The 26,815-nt window shown below is 37.3% G+C and overlaps 2 protein-coding genes across 6 annotated transcripts in view; both read left to right on the forward strand.

Annotated features, from left to right (window-relative positions):
• The window catches only part of akap10 (A kinase (PRKA) anchor protein 10), a 32,225-nt gene extending 22,460 nt beyond the window's left edge, over nucleotides 1-9,765 (forward strand). The window contains exons 10-15 of one of the 5 annotated variants that reach the window (XM_048189649.1): nucleotides 10-180; nucleotides 345-454; nucleotides 3,448-3,527; nucleotides 3,793-3,845; nucleotides 3,979-4,074; nucleotides 8,616-9,765. In XM_048189649.1, the coding sequence (XP_048045606.1) occupies nucleotides 10-180; nucleotides 345-454; nucleotides 3,448-3,527; nucleotides 3,793-3,845; nucleotides 3,979-4,074; nucleotides 8,616-8,621 (516 nt within the window). In that variant the 3' untranslated portion in view covers nucleotides 8,622-9,765. Of the gene's footprint in view, nucleotides 1-9; nucleotides 181-338; nucleotides 455-3,444; nucleotides 3,528-3,792; nucleotides 3,846-3,978; nucleotides 4,075-8,615 lie in introns of all 5 variants that reach the window. The other 4 variants (XM_048189648.1, XM_048189650.1, XM_048189647.1 and 1 more) reach the window with 4 other exon arrangements.
• A 2,985-nt stretch (nucleotides 9,766-12,750) lies between these two features.
• LOC125267740 (transmembrane protein 211) overlaps nucleotides 12,751-26,815 on the forward strand; it is a 178,921-nt gene continuing 164,856 nt past the window's right edge. The window contains exon 1 of the mRNA XM_048189659.1: nucleotides 12,751-13,765. Coding sequence (XP_048045616.1) covers nucleotides 13,454-13,765 — 312 coding nt within the window. The 5' untranslated portion in view covers nucleotides 12,751-13,453. The remainder of the gene's footprint in view (nucleotides 13,766-26,815) is intronic.

Below are 26,815 nucleotides of genomic sequence, written 5' to 3' on the forward strand. Positions count from 1 at the left end.
CAACCTCAGGTTTACATGCCAGGCTTTCTGTCAAGCAACCTTTACTACAAGTATTTGAGTGACCTTATTAACTCTGTACGGGTGGATGAGTTCATTGGAGGAAATGCCAACACTCCGAACCAGGGCTGGACCCCGGAAAGCGACCGCAACTCAAGCGTCACAGACGGGTCACAAGCCCAGGTGATTCACTGGTTTGATGGTGACACAAAAGGCCACATTGCTCTCTTTTATTATTATTATTATTTTTTTTTTTTATAATAATACAAGGATTCTTCAAGAATGTCGTTACAAGTATGAGTAACTTTGTTTTGATATCCCAAAATGTTTTTACTTTCAAGTTGCAGCAAGGTACTAAAAAAGCGGCAATCAAGATCCTGAAGAATTTCGATGAGGCGATAACAGTGGACATTGCCAGTCTGGACCCTGAGTCTCTCTACCAGAGACCATATGCTGGGTGAGTCAGGGTTTGAAACTCCCATACTACACTTCCATTAGGGCTGGGCGGTATGACGATATACATATATTGTGGCTATTATATAAAGTGTCCATCATTAGAGAAACCGCCTCTCTCAGACAACATGTGATCACGAATTCAGTTCTCTTTCATAGCTTCGATACTTTTGACAACACTTGCACATTTGCATACCCAAATGCAAATAAGCAACTCAAACTGACAGCACTTGCGGAGTTGGTATGGAGTAGCATTTACTCTGGTTCGAAACTGAAAATGAATACAGTTCTGTGCTCCACTCTTACACATGCAGCGCTTCAGACTATATATTTAATTACATCACAGCCATTGCAATTTGATGATCGCACTAAGTCATATCCAGTGATGGGAATAACGGCATTATAAATAAATGCCGTTACTAAAGGCGTTACTTTTTTCAGTAACGAGTAATCAAACAAATTACTTTTTCCCCCGTTAGAACGCCGCTACCCTTACTGACAAATAAATGCCGCGTTACTATAATTGAGCTCACTGAAGCGGTTTTCATCCGAGTAGGCTCTCTCTCAGCCATAGGACCTGCAAAGTTTTTTCTCTTGTGTGTGTTGGACTAGTAGTTGTTCATTGAAGCCATTAGTTGACTAATCACATTTATATTTATTTGATTTCTTAAATACTGGAGAGAATAAACCATAATAATGAGCGTTTTCGTAATATAGGCTATATATCACTCAAGCGCGCACATAAAGCTTGCCATAAAGAACCGGCAAAAGTAATGATTATGAATGTGACAAAAACAGTAAGGAGACATTTGAATTGTTTATTAATAAACTAATGTTTTCTGAATCTATCGGCTGCAAAGATAAAGTTGACATTGCTGACTCTCATCAACTCCGTGGACGCACTTGGAGAGAAAATGCACATTTCATTTAGGATTACATAATCAGAGAGTAGCCTATTTATTTTTGTTTTGAATTATTTAGTTTAAAAGTAGACAAGCTTTCTATAGATATGTTTCTCATGTCTGTCAGTTTATTTAGCCTATAAGACGCACTCCAGTTCACGTGCAAGTGGTCGCGCCGGCGCCATGATTATATATTTTCTGCTATATTTGCTTCTTATTTATTAAATCCAGGCAATTGGTTGATGAAACATTGATTAAAATTAAGATACAATTTCATTTTACAAAATGAAATTCACTTTAAAGAAAGGCTTTCTACAAAACAAAACTTAATGAAGTGGTCAAAATCATGTCTGACCCACTCCATGTCTCCCGATATATTGCGCAACTTATGATGTATCCTATCTTACTCATGTTGTTCACTTTTCATAATCAAATAGATTAATTTAAAGCATAACATTAAACAAATAATAATTTATTTTTAGACATATTTAATATTGGGGGCATCCAAGTTAATTGACAAATTTGATTTTTTTTTTTTTTTAAGTAACGCAATAGTTACTTTCCCTGGTAATTAGTTACTTTTATAATGATGTAACTCAGTTACTAACTCAGTTACTATTTGTGAGAAGTAACTAGTAACTATAACTAATTCCTTTTTTTAAAGTAACGTGCCCAACACTAGTCATATCATATTCTCACAACCATGCATTGTCAAAATTCGGGCAACTGGCGAGTAACACCCTTTCAGCTGCGATTTTTACTCTCATTTGGCACTTTGAACCCTGGCTAACATGCTATGGGTATCAGTGAGCTCATGCAGCGCTGTCAGAAGCAATCCGTGCATGAAATAAATGTATTAGAAAATGTAACATTTTGCAGTTTACTTCGCAATTGTTTAAAGGTCCCGTTCTTCGTGATCCCATGTTTCAAACTTTAGTTAGTGTGTAATGTTGTTGTTAGAGTATAAATAAAATCTGTACAATTTTAAAGCTCAAAGTTCAATGCCAAGCGAGATATTTTATTTAACAGAAGTCGCCTACATCGAACGGCCAGTTTGGACTACATCCCTCTACTTCCTTCTTTAATGACGTCACTAAAACAGTTTTTTGACTAACCTCCGCCCACAGGAATACACAAGAGTTGCGTTTGTAGAGTGTGTTTGTCGCCATGTCGTCGAAACGCTGTTATTTTCATCCCGCAGTCCAATCACCGGGTCTGATTCCGGCTCAAACTGATAGGGTAAAATTAAAGACATGTTTACAATAACACTGAGCGCGTGCATCTCCACGTTATGGTAAGAGGCGTGACCTTTCCGGGCAAGATGTGCTAAACTGCTGTCGAATCACAACACAGGAACCGCTGGCACAATCAGAACTCGTTACGTATTTCTGAAGGAGGGACTTCATAGAACAAGGAAGTCATCAGCCCGTTTTTATGACAGTGGAAACAGCGGTATACAGATAAGTAAATTATGTGAAAAATACTGTGTTTTTTTACACGCGAAACATGAACACATGTTATATTGCACACCATAAACACAATCAAAGCTTCAAAAAACCACGAAAAACGGGACCTTTAAGGGCATTTTGTGATTTGAATCATCATACAGTGCCCAATACTTTAATTTCAGGGCAGAAAATACAGGAATCCATATAAAAACAGAAAAAAACATCTCAAAAAATAACTTTATCGCAATATATATCATTAGCGTGAATTTTTTTTTCTCATATTATGAAAAAAGATATTGGTCATATCGCCCCCGCCTAAATTCCATCACATCACGGGACCTCAGATTGATACACCATGGACAATAAGGATTGACCATGGCCATCACACAATCAAGCATTCGTTGATCATGCACGTGTTTTTATGCCTTGCAAAGCTGAACATTATGTTGAAGGTAATGATTTCTCACTGGCCGACATAAGTGGAAAAAAAGCACTCAAAAAATAATGGCTTTTTTCTGGCACAAAAAGTCAGCTACAAAAAAAATGTACCACTAGGCCAGCAGAAAAAGATCCTTATTGTTGAGGCCTGGTATTATACATAAAACATTCAGATCCAGATTCAGTGTTTCTCGCTTTCATCTCAGAAGAATGACCTTTGGAAAGGTGAATGAGCTGGGCCAGTTCATCAGAGAGGCCGAGCCAGAACCAGATGTGAAGAAGTCCAAAGGTAGGACACGCACAAGCACACTCCCCTCTCTCTCTCTCTCTCTCTCTCACTTAACACACTTGCACATGTTGTGTATTGTGAGTTGGCTCTTAGTTATAACTTATGCTGAAGTGCTCTTGTAGTCTTTAGTTTGAATGCGGAGAGAGTGTTGCCATGGCAATAAGTAGCCAGTGAAGTGGAGTGATTGTGGTGAAGTGCAGTGGAAAGCAGGATTCACTGCTCTGTCCAGCTCACTCACTCACTCTCACTATTTCCTTTCTAACAGGTTCCATGTTTTCTCAAGCAATGAAGAAATGGGTGCAAGGAAACTCAGATGAGGTGTGCACCTGCTTATTGCATTCCTATTACATGTGTCATCTTTTATAATGTCTTTTTAATCAGTGGTAATTAATGTCATAATATATCATGATATCATGATATGATATATACTTGCTTTGTTTTTTGGTGTCAGGCACAAGAAGAGATGGCATGGAAGATTGCAAAGATGATCGTAAATGATGTCATGCAGCAGGGACACCATGGAAGCCCTGAAGTAAAGTCAACAAAAGTACATAATATTATTTTGAGTATAGTTGACCCAATAATGAAAATTCTGTCATTTATTTACATGTTGTTCCAAACCAGACTTGCTTTCATCTGTGGAAAACAAAGGTGATTCCTAAGAATGTTTATGCTCCAGTGATAAACCAATGTTTTTTTTTTTTTTTAACCAAAATTTAAGTTTTCATTTACCCAAAAACCAAAACCGAAAATAACCAAAATAAAATAAACTAGTCATTGTAAAGTTCTTCAGCGACGAGTTGCCTCTCAGTATATTAGCTCAAGAAATTTTACATATTTTACATAATTTACATATATCAATTTTTGGCGATGGTGAAGTGCGTCCACACTGCTGACATGTTTGCATGTTGTGTGCATGAAATAGACTCTGCAACAGTCAAACTGCATTATCAGAGAAGTGCTAGATTTTTTCAGATTTTTTATTTTGGTGCAACATTAGCTATGTTTCCATCTACCTGTTTTTTTATGAGCATTTTTGGATATCGCATAAAAAAAACGCTGGATGGAAACACCAAGATATAAATTCTAAGCATAAATTCTAAAAATACGATAAAAGCTTATGTGCACAATTGAGTCAGATAAATTTTTATGCGATACGTAAACATGCGCATAAACTACGATGGAAACACTTTTACTGAATAAATTTCTTGATGCGCATCACAAAAAGTGCGATGTGACAGCATAAGTGGACCAACCAGCGGCAACTTCCGACTTTTTAGTAATATTTAGCACCAATTCATCAGGAAGTGACGATTTGAATCACCGGATGGAATTATTCCAAATTTGCGCACAAGTTAAATTCGCAACTTTGGATGGAAAATAGCTATTTATCATGCAGGGAAGGTGAGTGGGGACAGATGCTTTCAATCTTTAAAAAAGACAAATATGATACGTTCAAATATGGTGAGTCAAGAAGTGTCACACAGATTTTGACATCAGTAATGCCAAATGACATTAAATGACACTGTGGAATGCTTGATTCTGATAGGTCAGTCGCGACGGTTATCAATAACAAAGCTGTATAACAGACGGCTCCTCCAGGTATCTGAAGCTTGTGCTTCTTTCATGTCTCTCATATCACACAGCAGACTCGCTTTCGCTTTTTTCATACAAACACCTCTTGCGAGGTTTTTTTAATAGTTAGCGATTTTCTTGAAAATGAAATCAGATTCCAGTATTAATAATACTGTAATATTGTCATAGCATTCATCTTCTTGCCAGGATGATAAGCAGGTAAAATTTTAAAACAGTTTCTTCTCAAATCAATATTTAATGTCCACTAATTTATTTAATGGTCCATTATTCCTTAAATGTTCATCTAGACTCAAAGCTATTTGCTATGAACTGTTTTTCTTTGTGGACGCTTTGCGTTTAGTGAGCTAATAAAATTGCAACTCAAATCAATATTATGTCCAGTTGTTTACTTTTGTGGCAAGTAGCCGTGTAATAAACAGAATAATGTACATTGCCTGTCAGGGTTTATTTTGTGACAACTGGCTGGATGTACGTTATCCATTACTTCATTCTTGGATGATGCATAACAAACCACAATACGGCGAGTTTAAATATTAAGAAATGCACATTTTCCTTGAATGGAAAAGAGCTGCCTCATCATTTTGCCGAACATCTCTGTTTAGGTTCCATAGAAGAAAGTCATGCAGGTTTGGAACAAAGTGAGGGTGAGAAAATGATGCTAGAATTTTCATTACTAGGTGAACTTCCCCTTTAAATGGTTGTGTAAATTGTGTATTAGAGCCTGTTTACACCTGGTCACTTCATGTGTGGCATCAGCACTGGTAAGATCATTTAGGCTACGTTCACACTGTCAGTCCAAATCCCATTATTTTTGTATTTTTGTATATTGGAATCTGATGTAAAAGTACTGATGTCCACATTGAGTATCGCAACTCAGTGGCATGAATGCTTGATGGAGGGCGTGTCTGAAGCTTGGTGCTGATGCGACCGTCATAGTGACAACAACCAATCACGTTACTTTTCAGTGTTGCATGAATGCAGTTGGGTCTCTAGGGTATTTGCATAAGGCGAACTTATTGGCTGACGCCTGCGTTGGTGCATGAAAAGTTGAGAAATTTTCAACTTCTGCCGGAACCCACAATTCAGTTCGACAATGCGTGACGTCACCCATTCAAAGTAAACGAGAAGCGTTAATGCCGACGCCCCATGTGAATGCACCATGAGGCAGTGGCAGAAAAGTAGGAGGCTGGTATTCCCTGTTTTTAAAACATGTCTCCATTGTATTGTCATTTTCTGCTCGTCCGGCACTTTGCGACAACACAACCTTATGTTTGCAGTGACTTTCAGCATGTTTTCTATAACAACATCTTACGTTTACGCTTTACATGGCGTGAGAAAGTTACATAAACCAAGCGAAATCCAATCAGAGCAGTCAGTCGCATTTCATGGGATTTTTTTTTTTTTTTTTTTTCCCACGTTCACGTGCTAAATCTCATTGGATGTCGATGGGATATGCACAAAAATCAGATATGGACTGACAGTCTGAACATAGCCTTAGTCTCACTACTTTTAAAGAAGATGATTGTGTTTTGAACGTCTGCGGCTTTCAGTTTCATTTTGCGGCTGACGAGATACTCATACTCATCTGCGGCGATGCGCGATACATTAGCGCTGTTACACTAAAGTTCAAAAGCTTGGGATCGGTAATATTTTTAAAAGAAGTTTTGTCTGCTCACCAAGATTGCATTTATTTAATTAAAAATACAGTAAAAACAGTAATATTGTGAAATATTATTACAATTTAAAATAACTGTTTTCTATTGGAATATAATATAAAATGTAATTTATTTCTGTGTTGGAAAAGCTGAATTTTCAGTATCGTTTCTCCAGTCGTCAGTGTCACATGATCCTTCAGAAATCATTTTAATATGATGATTTGCTGCTCAAGAAACATTTATTATTATTATCAATGTTAAAAAACAGTTGTGTACTTTTTTTTTCAGGATTCCTTGATGAATAGAAAGTTCAAAAGAACAGCATTTATCTGAAATACAAAGCTTTTGTAACATTATACACTTCCGTTCAAAAGTTTGGGGTCAGTAAGAATTTTTATTTTTATTTTTTTGAGAAGAATTTAAAGAAATTAATATATTTTTTTTCAGCAAGGATGCAGTAAATTGATCAAAAGTGACAGTAAAGACATTTAAAATGTAACAAAAGATTATATTTCAAATAAATGCTGTTCTTTTGAACTTTCTATTCATCAAATAATCCTGAAAAAAAAAAAATATTGTACACAAATATTTTGTACATCTGTACACAATAAATGTTTCTTGAGCAGCACTAATCATCATATTAGAATGATTTCTGAAGGATCATGTGACACTGAAGACTATTCAGTAATTATGCTGAAAATTCAGATTTGCATCACAGGAATAAATTACTTTTTCAAATATTTTCAAATAGAAAACAGTTATTTTAAATTGTAATAATATTTCACAATATTACTGATTTTACTGTATTTTGCAGCCTTGGTGAGCAGACGAAACTTCTTTTAAAGACATTAAAAATCTCACCGATCCCAAACTTTTGAATGGTAGTGTATATCTGGCTATAACATGTCATATAGCCTATGACATGCTTTCACACGTTTATCTATTTATTTACATTTACATATGTGATTTCAACAACCAGATGCATTTACACTTGTCCAGTTTCGTCTCAGACAACCTACTTAAAGGATTAGTTCACTTTCAAATAAAATTTTCCTGATAATTTACTCACCCCCATGTCATCCAAGATGTTCATGTCTTTCTTTCTTCAGTCAAAAAGAAATTAATTTTTGATGAAAACATTCCGGGATTATTCTCCTTATAGTGGACTTCAATGGCCTCCAGACGGTTGAAGGTCAAAATTACAGTTTCAGTGCAGCTTCAAAGGGCTTTAAACGATACCAGACGAGGAATAAGGGTCTTATCTAGTGAAACGATCGGCCATTTTCAAAAAAAAAAAAAAATACAACCAAGACCCTTATTCCTCGTCTGATATCGTTTAAAGCCCTTTGAAGCTGCACTGAAACTGTCATTTTGACCTTCAACCGTCTGGAGGCCATTGAAGTCCACTTTAAGGAGAATAATCCTGGAATGTTTTCAACAAAAACCTTCATTTTTTTTTTTCAACTGAAGAAAGAAAGACATGAACATCTTGGATGACATGTGGGTGAGTAAATTATCAGGAAATTTTTTTTTTGAAAGTGAACTAAGCCTTTGAGTGGTTTGAGGGATCGGATTTAAATCCATCTCTAAAGCGCTTCGGTGGGCATGTAGACCTAATCTTTTCATCAGCATATAGCTATCCAATCAGAGAAAACGCATGTAATGACCAGGTGTAAACAGGCCCTTTGTAGCCAATTTAGGCTTATTTTAGATTCAAATCGCAGGCCGACTTCTGTAAGCGCAATGGAAGGTTTGATTCGATGTTCTTGTGATTATTCATTTATGTCTGCATAATTTCAGAAGGTGTGCAGAATCTGATCTGTTCTGTTTCCATCAGCTATGAGCCTCTCGTTCAGCGTGGAAGCAGCTCGTACCCTCCCTCCTGACGCCCTCTGCCGAACGACTGGAGAAGCAAACGACCTGAACTGCGTTAACATATCAGTGAGGACCGAAAGAGGCATTCCATGACTTCCTGCATGTGTTTGTGTATGAGAGCGTGAGTGTTTAGATATGCACACTAATAGCCAAAATACGATTTCTGTATGATCCGCCCCATCATTTGTAGCACTCAGAAGGATTTATGTTTATTATTTGAAGAAGAGTGAAATGAGTTAAAGTACAGACGTAAATAAACCGGTCAGCAAACAAGCAAGAGCTGTCGCACAGCAGACGAACAGAACAAACTTTCAGAACAAGACTGAATGAACACTGACACAAGCTGTGGAATTTCAAAAACTACCTGTGTCGCTGTTGCGTTTAGCTGTTACCATGTCGACCAACAAGGAAGCACACGGGAATCCGGTCTACAGAGTGGCGATGACTAGTTCGCAAAGATTTTTCCTTCCTCATCTCAGTTCTTATCTCACACTTTTATCTTTCTTTTTCATTCACCTTTTTAAAGAGTGGCTATTAAAAATGCTTAGGCCCTTTTAGTACAAATAAAGAGAACAACAAAATTGCAGAAATACCCAAGGTGGCTATGTATAGTTTTATGGTATGCCATAGTGGATGTAAGTCAGTCGGTTTCTGAGACTTTTCTGTCCCTCTCTCGTGGAGCTGAAGTAACTGATGTTACAATTGAACTGGAACGGGAACTGGAGAATGTTCCCTGACCGCAGAACTCCATCTAAAACCTGATTCTAGACTGTAGAGATACACAAACTGAACTGCAATGTTTATCCCTGTTCTATATAAATGTGGATCCTGGTTTACCGCCATATAATAATGTTAGTTCTTTTTATGGTGATTGTCTTTTTTTTTCTATGATATGTCAAAACTCTGTCTAAGCAAATCTCAATGATGACTGTTTTTGAAAGGCGTACTTGGACATGAAGTTATTGCTTTGGACCTCATTGAGATGTGGACGAGAAACAGGCAAACGACTTTTGGTACTATGTACCACTAATATGTTTTCTGACATATATGTGTACTTAATCTATAATATATTTAAATGTGTTTGATTTAAATACATATATTGTTGAAACGTCCCTTGACGCAGTGTTTGTCTTTTGTTTTATTTACTTGTGTAGGTAGGATATACCGATATGCAATGTGAAACTAGATTTGTGCCCACGTATTGAGCATAACTCGATTAAAAATTGAAGAGAAAATAATAAAATTACGCCAAAGTCAAAATTTTAGACTTCAAATAAAAAGGATACATTTAAAGTTTCAGTGTGTAAATTTTAGCGGCGTCTAGCAGTGAGGTTGAGAACTGCAACTGACGGCTCAGTCCAGCACTCATGCCCTCCTTTCGAAGCACATAGAGAAGCTATGATGGCCAACACAGGACAAATATGTCATTGTCTGAGACAGCAGAGAGTAGCCAGTCAAGCAAACGCACTATGCAGAGAAGTTTGTCCGTTTAGGGCTACTGTAGAAACATGGCGCCGCAAAATGGCGACTTCGATGTAAGGGGACCCACGGTGTATGCAGATAGAAATGGCTCATTATAAGGTAATAAAAACATAACGGTTCATTATGTAAGGTCTTTATACGTCACTGAAAACATATTTATTCATATTATATTGCATTTCTGTCAATAGATCCTCCTAAATATTACACACTGGACCTTTAATACTTTAGTAGAATTTAAGTTATGTGGGTGGGGCTTACAGAGAAAGGTTCTCATTGGCTAGTGTTTCATTGGCCAATAGGTAGCTCACATCTGTAGATGTTTTTAAGTTTCACCTCATATTAATTCCATCACAAAGGTTTTGCAAGAAAATGCAAAAGCATTAAAATACACTCACCAGCCACTTTATTATGTACACCTTGCTAGTACCAGATTGGACCCCCTTTTGCCTTCAGAACTGCCTTAATTCTCCATGGCAAGGATTCAACAAGCTGCCGGAAACATTCCTCCGAGATTTTGGTCTGTATTGACATGGCAGCATCATGCAGTTGCTGCAGATTTGTCAGATCTTCCATTCCACCACATCCCAAAGCTGCTCTATTGGATTGAGGTCTAGAGACTGTTGAGGCCATTTGAGTATAGTGAACTCATTGTCATGTTCAAAAGACCAGTTTGAGATGTTTAGAGCTTTGTGACTTGATGCGTTATCCTGATTGAAGTAACTATCAAAAGATGGGTAAACTTTGGTCATAAAGGGATGGACATGGTCAGCAACAATACTCAGGTAGCCTGTGAGGTTTAAATGATGCTCAATTTGTACTAAGTGTGCCAAGAAAATATGCCCCACACCATCACACCTCCAGCAGCCTAAACCACTGATACAAAGCAGGATGGAGCCATGCTTTCATGTTCAATCCCTATCATCTGAATGTCGCAGCAGAAATCGAGACCATCAGACCAGGCTATGTTTTTCCAATCTTCTATTGTACAATTTTGGTGAGCCCGTGTGAATTGTAGCTGAGTTTCCTGTTCTTAGCTGACAGGAGTGTCACCAGTGTGTCTTCTGCTGCCGTAGCTCATCTGCTTCACGGTTTGATGTATTGTGTGTTCAGAGAAGCTCTTCTGAACCTCGGTTGTAACGAGTGGTTATTTGAGTTACTGTTGCCTTTCTATCAGCTCGAACCAGTCTGGCCATTCTCCTCTGACCTCTGGAATCAACAAGGCATTTTCGCCCACAGAACTGAAAATTCAGACCATTCTCTGAAAACTAGAGATGGTTGTGCATGAAAATCCCATTAGATCAGCAGTTTCTGAAATACTCAGTCTGGCACCAACAACCATTTCACATTCAATGTCACTTAAATCACCTTTATTCCCCATTCTGAGCATCGGGCCTAATTGCCTAAATGCATTGAGTTTCTGCCATGTGTGATTGGCTGATTAGATATAGCCTAGTGAGAGGTGATTTCTAGCCGATGAAATATGTTGAGCTTTGCATAACTAGAAAATTATATTATTGAAAATTCCATGATGTTTGTGCTGTAATTAATGTTTAATACTACATATATTCAATATGTTCCATTCTCATAATGCGCACTATATACAGTGCTCAGTGTAAATGAGTACACCCCCTTTAAAAAGTAACATTTTATACAATATCTCAATGAACACAAAAACTATTTCCAAAATGTTGACAAGACTAAGTTTAATGTAACATCTGTTTAACTTATAACATGAAAGTAAGGTTAATAATATAACTTGGATTACACATTTTTCAGTTTTACTCAAATTAGGGTGATGCAAAAATGAGTACACCCCACAACAAAAACTACTACATCTAGTACTTTGCATGGACTCCATGATTTTTAATGACAGCACCAAGTCTTCTAGGCATGGAATGAACAAGTTGGTGACATTTTGCAACATCCATCTTTTTCCATTCTTCAAGAATGACCTCTTTTAGAGATGCTGGATGGAGAGTGAGATGGTTGCAGTTCCATCTTTTTAAAAATGTTTGTACCACTTTTGCTACAGTATTCTGACTGATAAGTAAAGCTTTGCTGATCTTCTTGTAGCTTTCACCTTGCTGGAGTAAAGAAATTATTTTCTTTCTCAGGTCTTGTGACATTTCTCTTACATGTGTTGCCATTGCTGACAGCGTGAAATGGGAAGGGGTTTTAACACCCTTTTATAGTCAACTAGTCTGCTGGACACCTGTGTAATGAATAATTAGACTCACCTGTGGTTGAATTCTTGTTAAATTAGACATTTGTAGTCTAAAAATTAGCTTTGCTCCAGATACTTTCAGTGGGGTGTACTCATTTTTGCATCACCCTTATTTGAGTAAAACTAAAAAAGGTATATATTATTAACCTTACTTTCATGTTATAAGTTAAACAGATGTTATATTAAACTTAGTCTTGTCAACATTTTGGAAATTGTTTTTGTGTTCATTGAGATATTGTTTAAAATGTTACTTTTCAAAGGGGGTGTAATCATTTACGCTGAGCACTGTATTCCCAATGAAAAGCCCATGGCATTGCAAATCACCACCAGAGGGCAGTGTTAGACACGCTACGCTTTTACACTTTTTGGAAATAGGCTACTTCAGAATCCTTTACGATAGCTCAAATATGAATCATACCTGTTTTTATTGTTGTTTACTTTTTTATTCGTTTAGATTGCTAGATTATACTTTGTCATATTGTATTCAGTAATGCGCTTTTATGGATGCGAGGATGTTGAGGTTAGGCAGGTGAACGAAACGCAGGGCATGAAAACTATTATGATGGCATGAGTTTATTACACTTGAGGAAGGCGTGCGATTCAGATTTTCATGAATCAAAACTCGTTTGAACACCTTCGCAGTGGCGGTGACGCCCACGTCCATGTGACTGTGACAGGCGTGTAGCGCAGTAAGTTTGTGCTTCACTCCTGCAGCGCACGAGCTGCGACTCAGTGCCGAGAGGAGGAGGAGGAGGATGATGATGGTGATATGTGGGCTGTGATCAATTCAAGCGCAGAGGAATCAGATCTTACTACATAGTGAGCACCTGCTCGTGGCAGTTCAGCTCTGAGTGCTTGAGCTCTGGGTGTGACGGTTGTCTTTTGTCCTCCACCTGCTTCCTCTCAGATGAATGAACTGGAATTATCTTCTGTATTGAGCTGGATCGTGCTGGAATTACATTAAACTGAAAAGTTACGCGTGCAGATGTTCACTGCCTTGTCTTTCAGTGGCACTCTCAACGTATCGATAACTCATGTGTTTATGTGATTATTGGTGCTCATCTAATGTCACACAGTGAGTGAGCGCGCTCCAGATGCACGCGCTGTTTGATCGGAATTGGAAAGGGCTGGGAATCGATCTGTCTCCGGGCTCGTTACCCCACGTTGCCGTGAGGATGTTCAGCTGTGTCGGGTGTTTTTGGGTGCTCCTGTCCGCCGCCCTGGTCGCGATTTGCAGTTTTAGTTTCATCTCTCCCGCATGGATAGTGAAGGACCACCTGAAAAACAAGGACTCTGTGAGTTTCGGGCTCCTGTGGCACTGCTCCGAGTCTATGGATCATATGTACAGATGTTACACCTTCGGCGGGCTGGGCAAATTTCAAGAGATTCCTTCAAGTTCTTGGCAGGTAGGCTGGATATGAATGTATGGTAAACATATGAACAAAATACTAACCTAAAACAGTATTACATGTATTAGCTGTAAATGATGAGGATACTCAACATTTCGCAGTATGACCTGCTGAATTATATCAGCATCAGTTTGTATGGCTCGTGCACAAGAAGCAACAATCACACAGGGCAACTTTTTGTCCCAGGCTGATTTTAAAGAAATTAAAACACAAGTTTTTATCATAAAACTTTTTATGACTTTGATGTCTTTTCCCTATTTTTAAAAAAGTGCTGAAAATGTAAAATCTTTTTAAAATCACCTTTACAGTAAATCCATAAAAGTGATCAAATCAGCAAAATTCAACTTTGCACTTTTTTCAACTAAAAAAATCTTTTGTAATTTTTGTATATTGGTATTGTGACAGTTTAAACATCAGAAATGTCATTTTGAGTTTTGCTGTATGCAAACCTGTACACTTGTGTTAGTAATTCTGAGGCTTATCCAAGTTTTTCTCCATAAAGTGATAAAATTGTCATTACCATCACATGATATCAAGAATCCACATCATTACTTCATGTTAGATTATACCTCTTGGTTGGCTGTTCAAGACCATGATCATCAGATCTTTATTCCAGGACACATAATGAAAATAATGCGTTGGTTTAACAAAAAATAAATAAAAAAAATAATAAATTTTTTTTTTTTTATTTTGAGTTATGACAACTTTGAGTGAATATACATTCAACCAACAATCTACATTGAGTTAGAGGAACTTAATAATTTGTAGCATAAACACAAATTTTTAAGTTGATTACTTAAAAAAATGAAGTCGCTTTAACAACCAGAGTTGTAGCTCTGGAACCAATCATAATCTTATCTATATCAGTTCAAATCAACAGCTAGCATAACTTATTTAATCTATATTTAATGAACAAGTAAGATATTATTTGTCATTGGCATTAGTGCAGTCATTGCTTATAGAGTCAGTGTAGTGTTTACCTTCATGTATCTACTCTTCAGCACAATGGTAACTAACCACAAAAACTTCAACATTAGAGAAACTCTTTTAAATGTCAAACACAACAGCATTAAACACCAACAGGTCTTTCCCTTCACTAAAAACAAATAAATTAACACTTAATTACAACATTTATTCTCCTTATCCAGTCCTATGTAAAGCATGCTGGGAACTAGAAATCCATTGGCTAATTTATTTAGTTATCAAGACAATTTCATTAAGTTACTATAACCTATTTTTTTTTTTTTTTTAAAGCCAATAAATGCAGAAATTTGAGTTTAGATTACAGAGAATACTAAGTTGATGTAATGATCAGAATTATTGTGCCAACAGAACTCAACAAAATAATGTTTGCAACTTAAAAGGTTTAATCAAAACAATAAATTAGAATTTTTAACTTGCAACCATGCATTTATTTAAGTTGTGGTAACAACTTACTTTTTTAGAGTGAATGTTTTAAAAGAGACAAAACACTAATGTGAAGTTTTCATTTTGAAAGATTTCAGAAGTAGTCAAAAGTGAATAATTGAATAATCACCATTATATTGCTTTATACAGCCTTATGTTGTTTTGAAACAACATCGACTGTGAAAGGTGCTATATAAATATAATATATATACTCGCATGGCATAGATGACTTGTGGCACATTTCCCTTTTCATGATGGGGGAAAAAAAGAGCAAATGTTGCTTATCTCGGCGCAGGACATGGTAGCTTTTGCTCATTTGACATATATAGGTCTATTCTTAGCAGCAAAGTGCAGCAGTCATTTTCAATAATTCAAAGCCCATAAAGCAAGAGTCGAAATGGGACCAACCCAGTAAACGCTGATCAGTCCTACTGGCAAGATTAAAAACATAGTTTTTCACAGCCTGTTGAAATTTCCTTTTGCAGTTTACAACCTTGTAACCTTTACAAAATATCCGGTGTGTCTATCACCTAAGCAAAGGGATTGTGCCGGTAAAGGCTCAAGATTTCCGGAAAGGTTAGTCAGACATGAATATGTGTTTATCAGACTTCATCGGACTGTCCTCAATAAACTCAGATCTGATTTGTCCTTGGGGAACATCTGCCTGTCTTTTCACTGCACCCAGTGCTGCTGTGCACCTAATGTGTTCATTATAATAGCAACATATCATATTACTCTGGCTTATATAAAATGCCCAAAAGGTGCATCTTTTATTTCACACTGTTAACTTTTCTATTGCCTTTGGTTTATTTTGACCCATTTTCAGCAAAAATACACTATTGTTTTTCCACACTGTCAGAATATCAAAACAAAACTGTTTAAAGAAAAGTGTTAAATTTGACCCGTATTTGACCTTTACACCACTGGCATTTCAGCATTTAAGCAGCATTGAATTTTTTTTTAACTTTATTAATCAGTTTGACTCTAAAATATTTAGCATTTTGTTAGATTTAGCCCCTCAAATGTAGCCCGTTTTCAATGATAGCAGTAAAAGGCCTCTATAGGTATTTCAGCACCTGTAGTACTGAAACAGGTTGTTTTGCGTAAGAGGGAAATGTGGATTTATTGTGATGGATGTGCAAAGTAGGCTGATATTGACAGCTCCTGACATAATAGAGATTTATGTGTGAAATACACGTAAACTAAAATTGCAGCTCTGTGTTTATTTTGTTAATTGAACAGAATAATACACCAGTTGTTATGAAATATGTCAGATTCACGGAAAGAAAAGAGGACACCCATTTACTGAAGTTGTGTCCTGATGTTCTTCTTTTTACATTTCTTTTTACTCCAGTTGTGTTGCTCAGTATTCAGTTACATCTTTAGACCTGTTGTATTCCAGTCAAGAATTCATTAATTTTTAATGATTTTCAGAAAGGATCAATTTTGGAGACGTTCAACAGATCTCAACAAACTGTGCTCAGATTTACAGAAATCTGAGTAAAAAGTCAGATGTTTTAATATAAATTCATCAGTTTCTTTCAGAAGCAAATTCATTTTATATCTTTATACACTGACTATATAATATTGCTTTAAATGCATTCCACTGACTTAAGTTGTTTTTAAATTGAAGTGTAAAGATTGTAAAAACACAAAACAGGTTGAAAATGTTGGTAGTATATGTAAATGAACAATGTTTACAATTGTTCTCTGTGTTACCTGGAGTGGGAAATTCACATTTATTTGTCAGCAAAACTTCTGTGAAAAGTATGTTTTTGTATCCCCGCCCACGGACAGTCAGATCAACAGAGGGTTATTAACAAAACGGTTATGGTAAGAGTAGGTTTATCACTGAAAATTGTATCATACTTTGTATACTCTTTAAACAGCATTATGGTAAAAATACTATGGCAACAGCTTTCTTACCTGTATGCGACAGCTTTTTGCTTTGGGAAATTGGGACTGAACTGACAGAATGAATTCAGTTTTTCCCCTCCGTTTGGCCTAAAACTGTTCGTGGTCATAAAGTTAGAAATGATGACTACAAACATCGAGGTTTTATCGGCAGCGATAGCCTAGTGGTTAGTGTGCCGACATATGGCGCAAATGCGTTCATGGCGATCCAAATTCGATTTCCGTCTCAAGGTCCTTTGTTGATCCCGCCCCCCTCTCTCCACCCACTGCTTTCCTGTCTACTCTCTACTGTCCTCTCTGAATAAAGGCACAAAAAGCCCATAAATAATAAAAAAAAAAAAAAATGGAGGTTTTTCAGATTTTCCGTCACGGCTTTCTGTCTGCATTTATGATTCTTTGCTGCCTAAAAGTTTGCTAAGAAGTATTTCCTACTCAAGCAAGGCGGTATGTGACTCTGGTCTACCGTATCCATAGCAGACTGGTAGGAGTGGCCTTGAACGGCAACATGAAGTTTTTTACCTATTTGGCAAATGGAAGACAACAGCCTTTTCTCTGTGTTCTCTATAGTCAGGTAGCATTGATTTCAATTTTTTTTTAAAAATCTTTCAACTATATAGCAGCCAAGTTTTATTGAAAGCCCATTTTGCCAGTGGTGAAGTACCCCTTTAAGCTAATGCGCTACATTCCACCCTAGCCCTAAAAATACATTAAATTTAAATTAATACATGAATAAATTAATACATTAATCATTTTATTTCAGTTTTCCCAGACAGACATATAAAGTCCATAGAAATGTAGTTCAGCTTCTGTGTTGCTTTGTTTTCAACAGACCTTTTCCATTTTAGATCACACAGAACATAGAAGACTTTCTCTTGTTCCCATAATACCCTAAGCTCTCTCTCTCTCTCTCTCTCTCTCTCTCTCTCTCTCTCGCACTCTCTCCGTTTTCTCTGAATCACAAACAACCTTGTGTCTCATGATTTATGTATGGATAAAACATTAGCATTTGAAAGGAGATATTAATAAATTGCATTTCTTTGATTTCTAGTGGAATTTGAAATTTGAAGGGCGGAGGATAAAGATGTTCTGCCCATACGCAAGGCATTACAGAAGGAAAGAAAGGAATGGATTTGGGAGTATAGTTTGGCAGTGATGTGTGTGTGGCTTCTTCTAAATGCTTCAGTACATAACTGAGTGTACACAGCTCTGACTGCTGAATCATTTATTTATGAGCATTGTTAGCCCTGCCATCTTTGTTGTTTTGGAGGTAAAGAATTTGATTATGTTTCTGAGTAAGCTATAAAATTCACATCTTTAAAGTTTATGTGCATTATTATGTTTTCAGCATTAAGATACTTTCTCTTCTCCCAGTTTAATGTGCTGAGACAACTGTAAGTAAACCATTAGTAGATTGACTCCACAAAGAGCGTAAAGACAGTGGCTCTGTGCTGCTTTCAGCACTGCCTGTTTGATCGACTTCTGAATCTGAATTAAACAATGGTGTGAGTTTGGGCAGGGCTTTTTTAGGGATTACTGTTGGTAGACAATATTGTAATACAACTGGAATGTACTTTTCTAATATAATGTGCGACTTTAAAGGTAGGATAAGCAACATTTACTTGCTTACTATATGTACTTACTATAGAGTTAGGGATAGGGTTTGGTTTAAGGTTTACTTGTAATTATGCATCATTTACTGTTATTACTATAGTAAGTATACATGAAGTAACGTGTAACTACGTCACCTTAAAATACCAGACAAACTTCAGTCAAAGTCTCAGGACCATGAAATGTTCCTCCAATCATTTGGATTCGGTCCGATAATAATATTGTCTCTTAACAGCAATATATTCAGTCATGTCTGACAACTCGACAAATATGTTTTCAATATCATTAGGACATAAACAAGAAAGTAATGTTTAATAATCTATAATCATTTCATCAATCTGCAAACAGATTATTAAACTCAGGCAAAATTGTAAATGTACAATAGTTTGCAAATTAATTTCTGTGCATTTTTTAAAATACAAGTGAAGCTATTGAATTATTTACACTGATTCTATGAGACCTAAAAAGATTTCTTACCCTCTGCTGGACAACATTAGCATTACATCCTTCATCTGTCATTGCATTGACATAGATGGCTGATATTTTAGAAATTGCTATTATCCCCAGGGACATCAGATATTCTTGAAGTTTGGTATGTTTCTTTAGAATAAAGTTGTCCATGTGTACCAAGTTTTGCAAATTTTGAACAATGCATTCAAAAGATATAGGTCAATTAGTCATTATGGGCCATACCTAAAAAAAAACATACAGCCTTTATGTCCAAAATCATTAAATTTAGCCAAATTATTTTCATAACGTTTTGTTAGGAGTATCTCAAGATAATTTCAATTTTGTACAAATCAGACAAACAACCTAGGGAGAGTATGGAATCCCCAGAGTGTGTCTGTGAAGTTTCAGCTCAAAACACCCCACAGATCATTTATTTTAGCTTGTCAAATTTGCCCCTATTTGGGTGTGAGCAAAAACACACAGTTTTTGTTTGTGTCCCTTTAAATGCAAATGAGCTGCTGCTCCCCGCCCCCTTTCCAGAAGAGGGCGGAGCTTTATCAGCTCATGCTTTGGTTGCTCAACAACAACAAAGCTGGAGAATCTCACGCAGCCAAAATGAGTAACTGTGTTCAGCCTTACATTGTTCAAACTGGAGTCGACACTGATGGAGAGACTCAGGAAGAAGTTACAACTCTTAGAATGAAACTGGACGCTTTTGAATGGTTAGTGGATAAATTTATGTAGTTGCTGTGGAGTTGATTCAACTCATCAACTAGCATGTGCCGTCATGTTAATCTCTTGTGCAAATCCAGTATCATTTGTGAAGCAGTCCGACATAAAATGACGGCATGGTAACATCACTCTACTACAACTCTTCCTCTTCCTCAGTCCAACATGGCCTTACCACCTTTGTTGCGTGTTCTCGGGGGCAGGGTTTATGTAAATTTTATGGTTAGTGATGTCACAAACCCGGGAAGAATCTTGTTGTAGTCCCTACCAGCCGTTTGTTGTAGTCCTTAAAAAGTGATTTCTTTAAAAGCAATTTCTCTCACAGTCAGACACTTTAAGGGCAGAAAAAGAATAGTTGGCCAAACAGTACAAATACAGTAGGGTTCCTGCACCTTCTGTGCTTAGACCCCTAAAAATATGCAATCAGGCTTGCAAATTTGCAGGTACATTGGTAGGAAATGTTATTTTCTACACTGACATGCTTTACTGGCTCAATCACAGTAGTTGTCATGCAATTAGCACTGGCTTATCACTCAAAGGAGAGATCTATCTCTCTTCCTCTCTCTATTTCCTTCACACAGATTTGCTGACAGAGGCTGTTGTCACACATGGGTGGCTGTCTCTCTCAGGTTTGGGTGGTCCCATGTTAAGTGTTGTGCCCACTCGGCCATCAAGACATAAATGCAGTACTTTTTCATCATGTCGCTATGGACCTGCCTCGACTCATTGGTGTGCAGATTATTCCATTTATTTTAAGACTCCCATCACATACTTCCCATAAACGGTCACACACACACACACGTTTCTCAGCTTGCCCAGTGCCCCTTTTCTCTGTAGATTGCAAAGGCTCATGGGGCTTGTGTTTAGGTTCACAGCATGAAAATTTGATGGCATTTTATAACTAATGGTACTGCAGTTTTCCAAAGAGGTGATGTGAAAGTTTACCAAGTAATGATTAGATTTATGATGTATGAACGGGTTTGTTCTTCTTTGTTTGATAAGTGTAATAGCTCTAGCTGTCCTAAAGCACAAAACATACTCTATGCTTCATGAATGCATACAAATGTTGATGTTTCTGGTCTTAGGTCTCAGACATTCTAGCTACGCAAACCTGATTTCACGCATCATTGAAATCAACATGCCAGTCATAATGCAGTGCAAGTATGTGCTGCATTCTCAGCATTGCCACAAGGGGTGCTTTATAGTGGGCATTACTGTACTGTCTTCTTCTTTGGTCAGTTTTCTTATTCAGGTCAACTACAAAGCAATAATAGAGTGTTTTCACGACGCGTCATCAATCCGGAAGTCGGCCATTCTGGCGGTACTGAACGTAAACAAAGCCACGGAACCGAACGGAGCACGTAACTTTAGCTGATTAATTCTGCTGAAATTGGTCGATTATTGTCGTGTTTTGGACTGTACTAATCAGTCGGACCGGGAAAGACATCTGGAGTAGCTATAGACTGCCAAAAGTTATAACAAATCGATGAGAAGAGTGCAAAAAAAACTGAGGAAAGAAGGCGACAAGTGATCATGTCAGCGAAAATGTCTGCTGTGTAGAAACTCAAACTGAAATGGCTGGTGATTTTATAAATTCTATGACCAGTTTACTTCAAAATCTGAAAACATTCAGTTGCGTTTGTGTTAAATTCTTCTAGGGTATTCACTGATGTTATTGATGTCATGTTTAAGATATTTTTTGTACAATGGACAAGTACAAACACAGTATACCACTGTCATTAGAACAACAAAAATGTATTAAAAGAGCAACAGAACAGTTGGGTATGCAACAACTTTTTACTTTATTGTATGATGTACAAAAAATTGAAAATGTACTCAATTCTGAAATAAAACTAACAAAAAAGTTATCTTTGTGAATTGCCCAAAACACACATTACATTTTAAAAAGGAAATAAAATATTACAATACAATTTTCAGCCTAATTTAAACCAAAAGTGCCCTAAGTGCATAAGAAAAAAATCTTTACTATGCTTAGCTAGGCCGCTACAAGAATCCTCCCAGACTTTTCTGCAATTAGCCAGTATTTCAGGGTTTTTTTTTCTCGAATTCGCTGGGAAAGTACCTGCAAACCTTTGTAACATTTAAGGTCCTCAGCTGTGTATGGGCTTTTCGGAAGACGGACGTCAGAATTGTCGAATCGTACGGACCTTTACCACCCATTTACTTTAGTTTGTCAAAATATTGTGCCCTTTCCTGCTTACCAAGTGCTTCTCTATATGATTTAACAGCTTCCACGCGTTTTTTCCGTGGTTTACACATAATACATTAGTAGAACAACGTCTTATGTTGTACATTAACCGTGCAATCAGTGTGCAATCCATGCTGTTATTTACATCCGAGTATCTCCAATATGGCCGCGCATCCGGGTAACTGACCAAACCGTGACGTAGGTGCAAACGCTCTATTTGGAAACTTTTGGTTACACTTTATTTTAAGGTGTCCTTGTTACAGTGTAATTATACTATTAAGTACTGAGTATTAGGGTGCTTTCACACCTGCCTCATTTAGTTCGGTTGAATCGTACCAGAGTTCGTTTGCCCCTTTGGTGCGGTTCGTTTGGGCAGGTGGGAAAGCAGCAATCGCACTCGGGTGCGCACCAAAAGCGGACCAAACAAGCGTACCGAGACCTGCTTGAAGAGGTGGTCTCGGTACGCTTTCAAACGAACTCTGGAGCGGTTCGCTTGAGATGTGAAAGCAATCGATCCAGTTAACGGACCAACGAACCAAATTATATCATTTTCATAACGGAAAATATGATATAAAAATCAGTAATGTCTGATTCTGTGAGTGAGCACATTATTTACAATATCTGAAAGCCAACGAGCGCCTCTGGTGTGTAATTACACTTCTCCGTGCGAGAATGCTGTCCCGACGAAGTCTCAGTTCCCGCTCTGCTTCATTATAAAATTCAAATGGTCTCTCTCGACAGACACACGGACAACAGGTCGCCTACTAGACAGCGCTGGGAAATCCAGAGATGGAGAGAGAGAGAAAGAGCGCGGGTTTGAATTTGCCGCAGCAAATATAAATTAACTGCGGGAGAGACGGCTACATTTATAAAGTGTTTGTGTGTGTCTCGACAGTTACAAATAAAGCCACAATAAGCTCATGGAGCTAGCTTGTCAATCATTATTTTGATGGATGACGCAGCGAAAACTCTGACCAATAAGAGGACAGTTGTACTCTCATGTGACTTGCCTGAATGCATTTTGGTATGCTTTGAAATGTTGCCATGTGAAAGCGAACCGAACCAAGAAGAAAATGCAACATTGTAACAAATTTAGTCCCTGTTTCGGAACAAAACAAGCGATCCATAGGTGTGAAAACACCCTTATTTATTAACTGCATGTACTTACTATAGGATTAGGATCAGGATTTGGTTTATGCTTAGTTGCTTGTAATCAGTGTTGGGGATGCATTAAAATATTGCGTTACTCCCTAAAAAAGTACTGAGTACTTAGTAACTAATTGTGTTACTTAGTTACTTTTTATGAAAAGTAATGTTACATGTTTCCTGTTTTCACAGTGTTTTCACTATCTAAAAGTAACTTAGATATTTTGTTGTAAATTGAAAAAGTGAAGTAACTTTGCTAGTTACTGAAAAAGTAATCTGATTACATAACTCAAGTTACTTATAATGCATTACCCCCAACATTGCTTGTATTTATGCATAATTTACTGTTATTACTATAGCAAGTACATGTAACGTCTAACAAGAATACTGTAAAATAAAGTGTTACCAAACTTTCTTAGACATGTTTATAGCTAGCTAACTGAATAACTTAGTGCTACAATCCTAAAATCCAGTTTCGAGTTGGGATTTTTGCACTTCCGGTTCCATTGTCATGAAGTCAATGGGTTTTTTGAATGGGTTTTTGATTAAATACCTGAAATAAGGTCTCTTTAACACATCTCAAGATATTTTCAGAGCTTATTTGCCCCAATAATCTAAAAGCCAATGGAAAAATTTTGTCAATGGAACTAGTGTGATGCTAAGTTTATAAAGGCCTAACCTTATTATAATAAATAATGTCACCCACTTGAATGCTAACATTTCTTTAGGGATGTGCAAAAACACATTTTTTTCAAAATCAACTTTTTGCTAGGTGGTCTGAACAACTAATTCTTAAAGAAGCCCTGTATAATTTGACTGGTTCCAGGTTCACCTTATGTAAGAGTAAGACACATTCTAGCATTTAAAAACGAATAGACAAATTGAACTAAACTGACAGGGGTCTTGATACATATTTTTTTATTGTTGGAGTATTTTATAACTTGATGCACCATAGAAATGCAGCACTTATGGTGGAACACTCGAAAAAAACACAGTGAGACAATCAGCCTCTCTTGGACTAATCATTTATTGGGCATCTAGTTAAACATTGTGACCCATCCCTAACCGTAAAACAAGAATGCTCATTAAGTGTACCCCGTCAAGTGTATGTCTGAATTTACATACTTGAGTATAAAAAGTAGTGTTACTTAAACTCAGACTATAGAGCGTGCTGTTAGCAACATCAAGGTCATGGGTTCGATTCCCAAGGGATGCATTAACTGATTAAATTTGTACCTAGAATGAAATATTGCTTTGCATTAAACAGCCAAGCAAAAAGTCAATGTTTTGTTGTCAGATGTTAAACATGCTGTCTGTGTTCCTTTTGATGAATTTTACATTCAATACATTCCTCACTATTGAATTAAACTTGAAACCTGATCTTCTTGGTTACAGCCTACATACTATATTTCTTCTTTTGAAAATACTCTCTCATGTTTTCTGTGCTGCATTATGGAGACATGTTCTTAGGTCTCTGTCATGGTCTCTGTGTTTGTCTCCCTGCTTCAGATCCTGTTTATGGTGAAACTTTTGTTATTCTCTTTGCCTTGCCTCCATGTTTCAAAGCCTCCGTGGGCCAAAGTACGCATGCAAGACTCAGGCTGTCTTGATGTTGTCAGGCAGCAGTCACGACTGTGCCGTTACTGCCATCATGCTCTTGACGGAGAGGAAATTAAATGAAGGAAATTTTTGTCCCTTTTAGGGTGTGTTCACACTTGGCAGGTTTGGTTGGATTAAAATGAACTCTGCCATCTGAGTCTTGGTGCGCATCAATCAAGAGGACAGAGACCCACCTTTTCCAAATGAACTTTGCTTCAGTTCGACCGAAACATGAGTGCAACACAGATCAAGGACATTTAAACCAGGGGTGTCCAAACTCGGTCCTGGAGGGCCACCGTCCTGCGGAGTTTAGCTCCAACTTGCCTCAACACACCTACCTGAAAGTTTCTAGTAAGCCTAATTAGACCTTGATTAGCTGGTGTGTTTAATTGGGGTTAGAGGTAAACTCTGCAGGACAGTGGCCCTCCAGGACTGAGTATGGACACCCCTGATCTAAACAAATGAAAAACAGGATGTGTTCGGTACAGGCGTTAGAACCACCGTCTCCTTGCAGCAGATCTTTGTTTGTGTGGAATTCCTGGCTGTTTTACACATTTTATAAGCTCTTTGTGAGTTCTCAGCTGGTAAAAATACCATCATATGTATCCATATACCACAAGAGCATTTAGCTTACAGAGTTGTTTTGGACGTTCGGCAAGTTCTGTTGCAAAATACGTCATAAAAGCTGTCAAATCAGGTTGTGACCTTTTCCTTATGGCTTTTGTTTGATATATTTAGGTGCTAAAAATGACATTGTGAACGCTAAGCAAATGAGGACTAGATGTATTGTTTTCTTTTTTGGTCTGGACCAAAAGAACCAAGAGAATCGAAGTACAAGTGTGAACACACCCTTAAAAGTACATATTTGTACAGTGATGACAATGTTGGGTCTGTAAACACAGTAAAAGCTGAAGATAATTTTTCATTTTTTAAATTTTAAAACCTTACAGTTTGTTTGAGTTTGATATGTGAAAAGGGTTTGGTTAAAGCAAGCCTATGTGTTTTGGTGGTAAAAAAAAATAGAACACATGGGTCACATACTGTATGTCATCATGACTGAAGGTGATCTTGTTCTGTTTTCTTTGTTCATCTCAAATTTGCTATTTGATTATCATGGTTTCATGGTAGGCTATGAAAATAAAATAGGCCTTAAAATAAAAAAGACTCATAATCACTAATAGAGGTTCTTTCTGTCCTAGTTCCCCATGGGCACGAGTGTGCTGTTGACAGGCTGAGTTATTAGTTCTTGTTGAGGAAGTTGTTCTGCCCTGGGCCACAGTGGTTGAACAGCGATGAATGCATTGGAAGAGCACAGTGAGGAGGAAGTGATGCTCACTCAAGTTGTTAAAAGCTTAAGTGATTACAAAGAGACGTGATAGAAAGGTAATGAAGTTAATGTTAACTCACTAGAGCAGTTAGGGGTTTTCAAAACCTCTAATCCTAAGTGTTAAAATTGGTTGGGTAACTCATCCTGCACTGCTTGTGCTATGGACATTTTTGATACTTTAAACTGTATAGTGGTCAATTTTCTCCTGGTAGGCAATAAAATGTACAAAAAACCCCAAGGACTATAACTATAACAATAACTATAAAGTTCTATTCGTTCTAATTCTATGAGAATAGGAAAGTCCACACTACAGCTATAATGATTATGACACAGGCTGTAACCAAAATCACATACTTCCTACTATACGAGGTAATTAAATCATATGTAAAATAAAATCGAGACTTTATAGGGCCTTTACATTCAATCTGCAAGCAATCTCACCATTAGGACATAAGCTGATTGGCCTTTGCTGATTCTGCTGCCAAAGAGATTGCTTGCTCAACATTTAAATAATCTGGTTCAGTGTTTGCTGTAAGCTGGTCTTGCAGCGCGCTGTTCCTCTGAAACCCTCCACCTCCCCCAGCTCCACCTGCCTAGATCTGCTACAGGATTAATATGTATATTCGTGCAGCAGCAGCATATCTTATATGTTCACAGC

The sequence above is a fragment of the Megalobrama amblycephala genome, linkage group LG4 (genome assembly GCF_018812025.1).
Source record: "Megalobrama amblycephala isolate DHTTF-2021 linkage group LG4, ASM1881202v1, whole genome shotgun sequence".
NCBI classification, from domain to species: Eukaryota; Metazoa; Chordata; class Actinopteri; order Cypriniformes; family Xenocyprididae; genus Megalobrama; species Megalobrama amblycephala.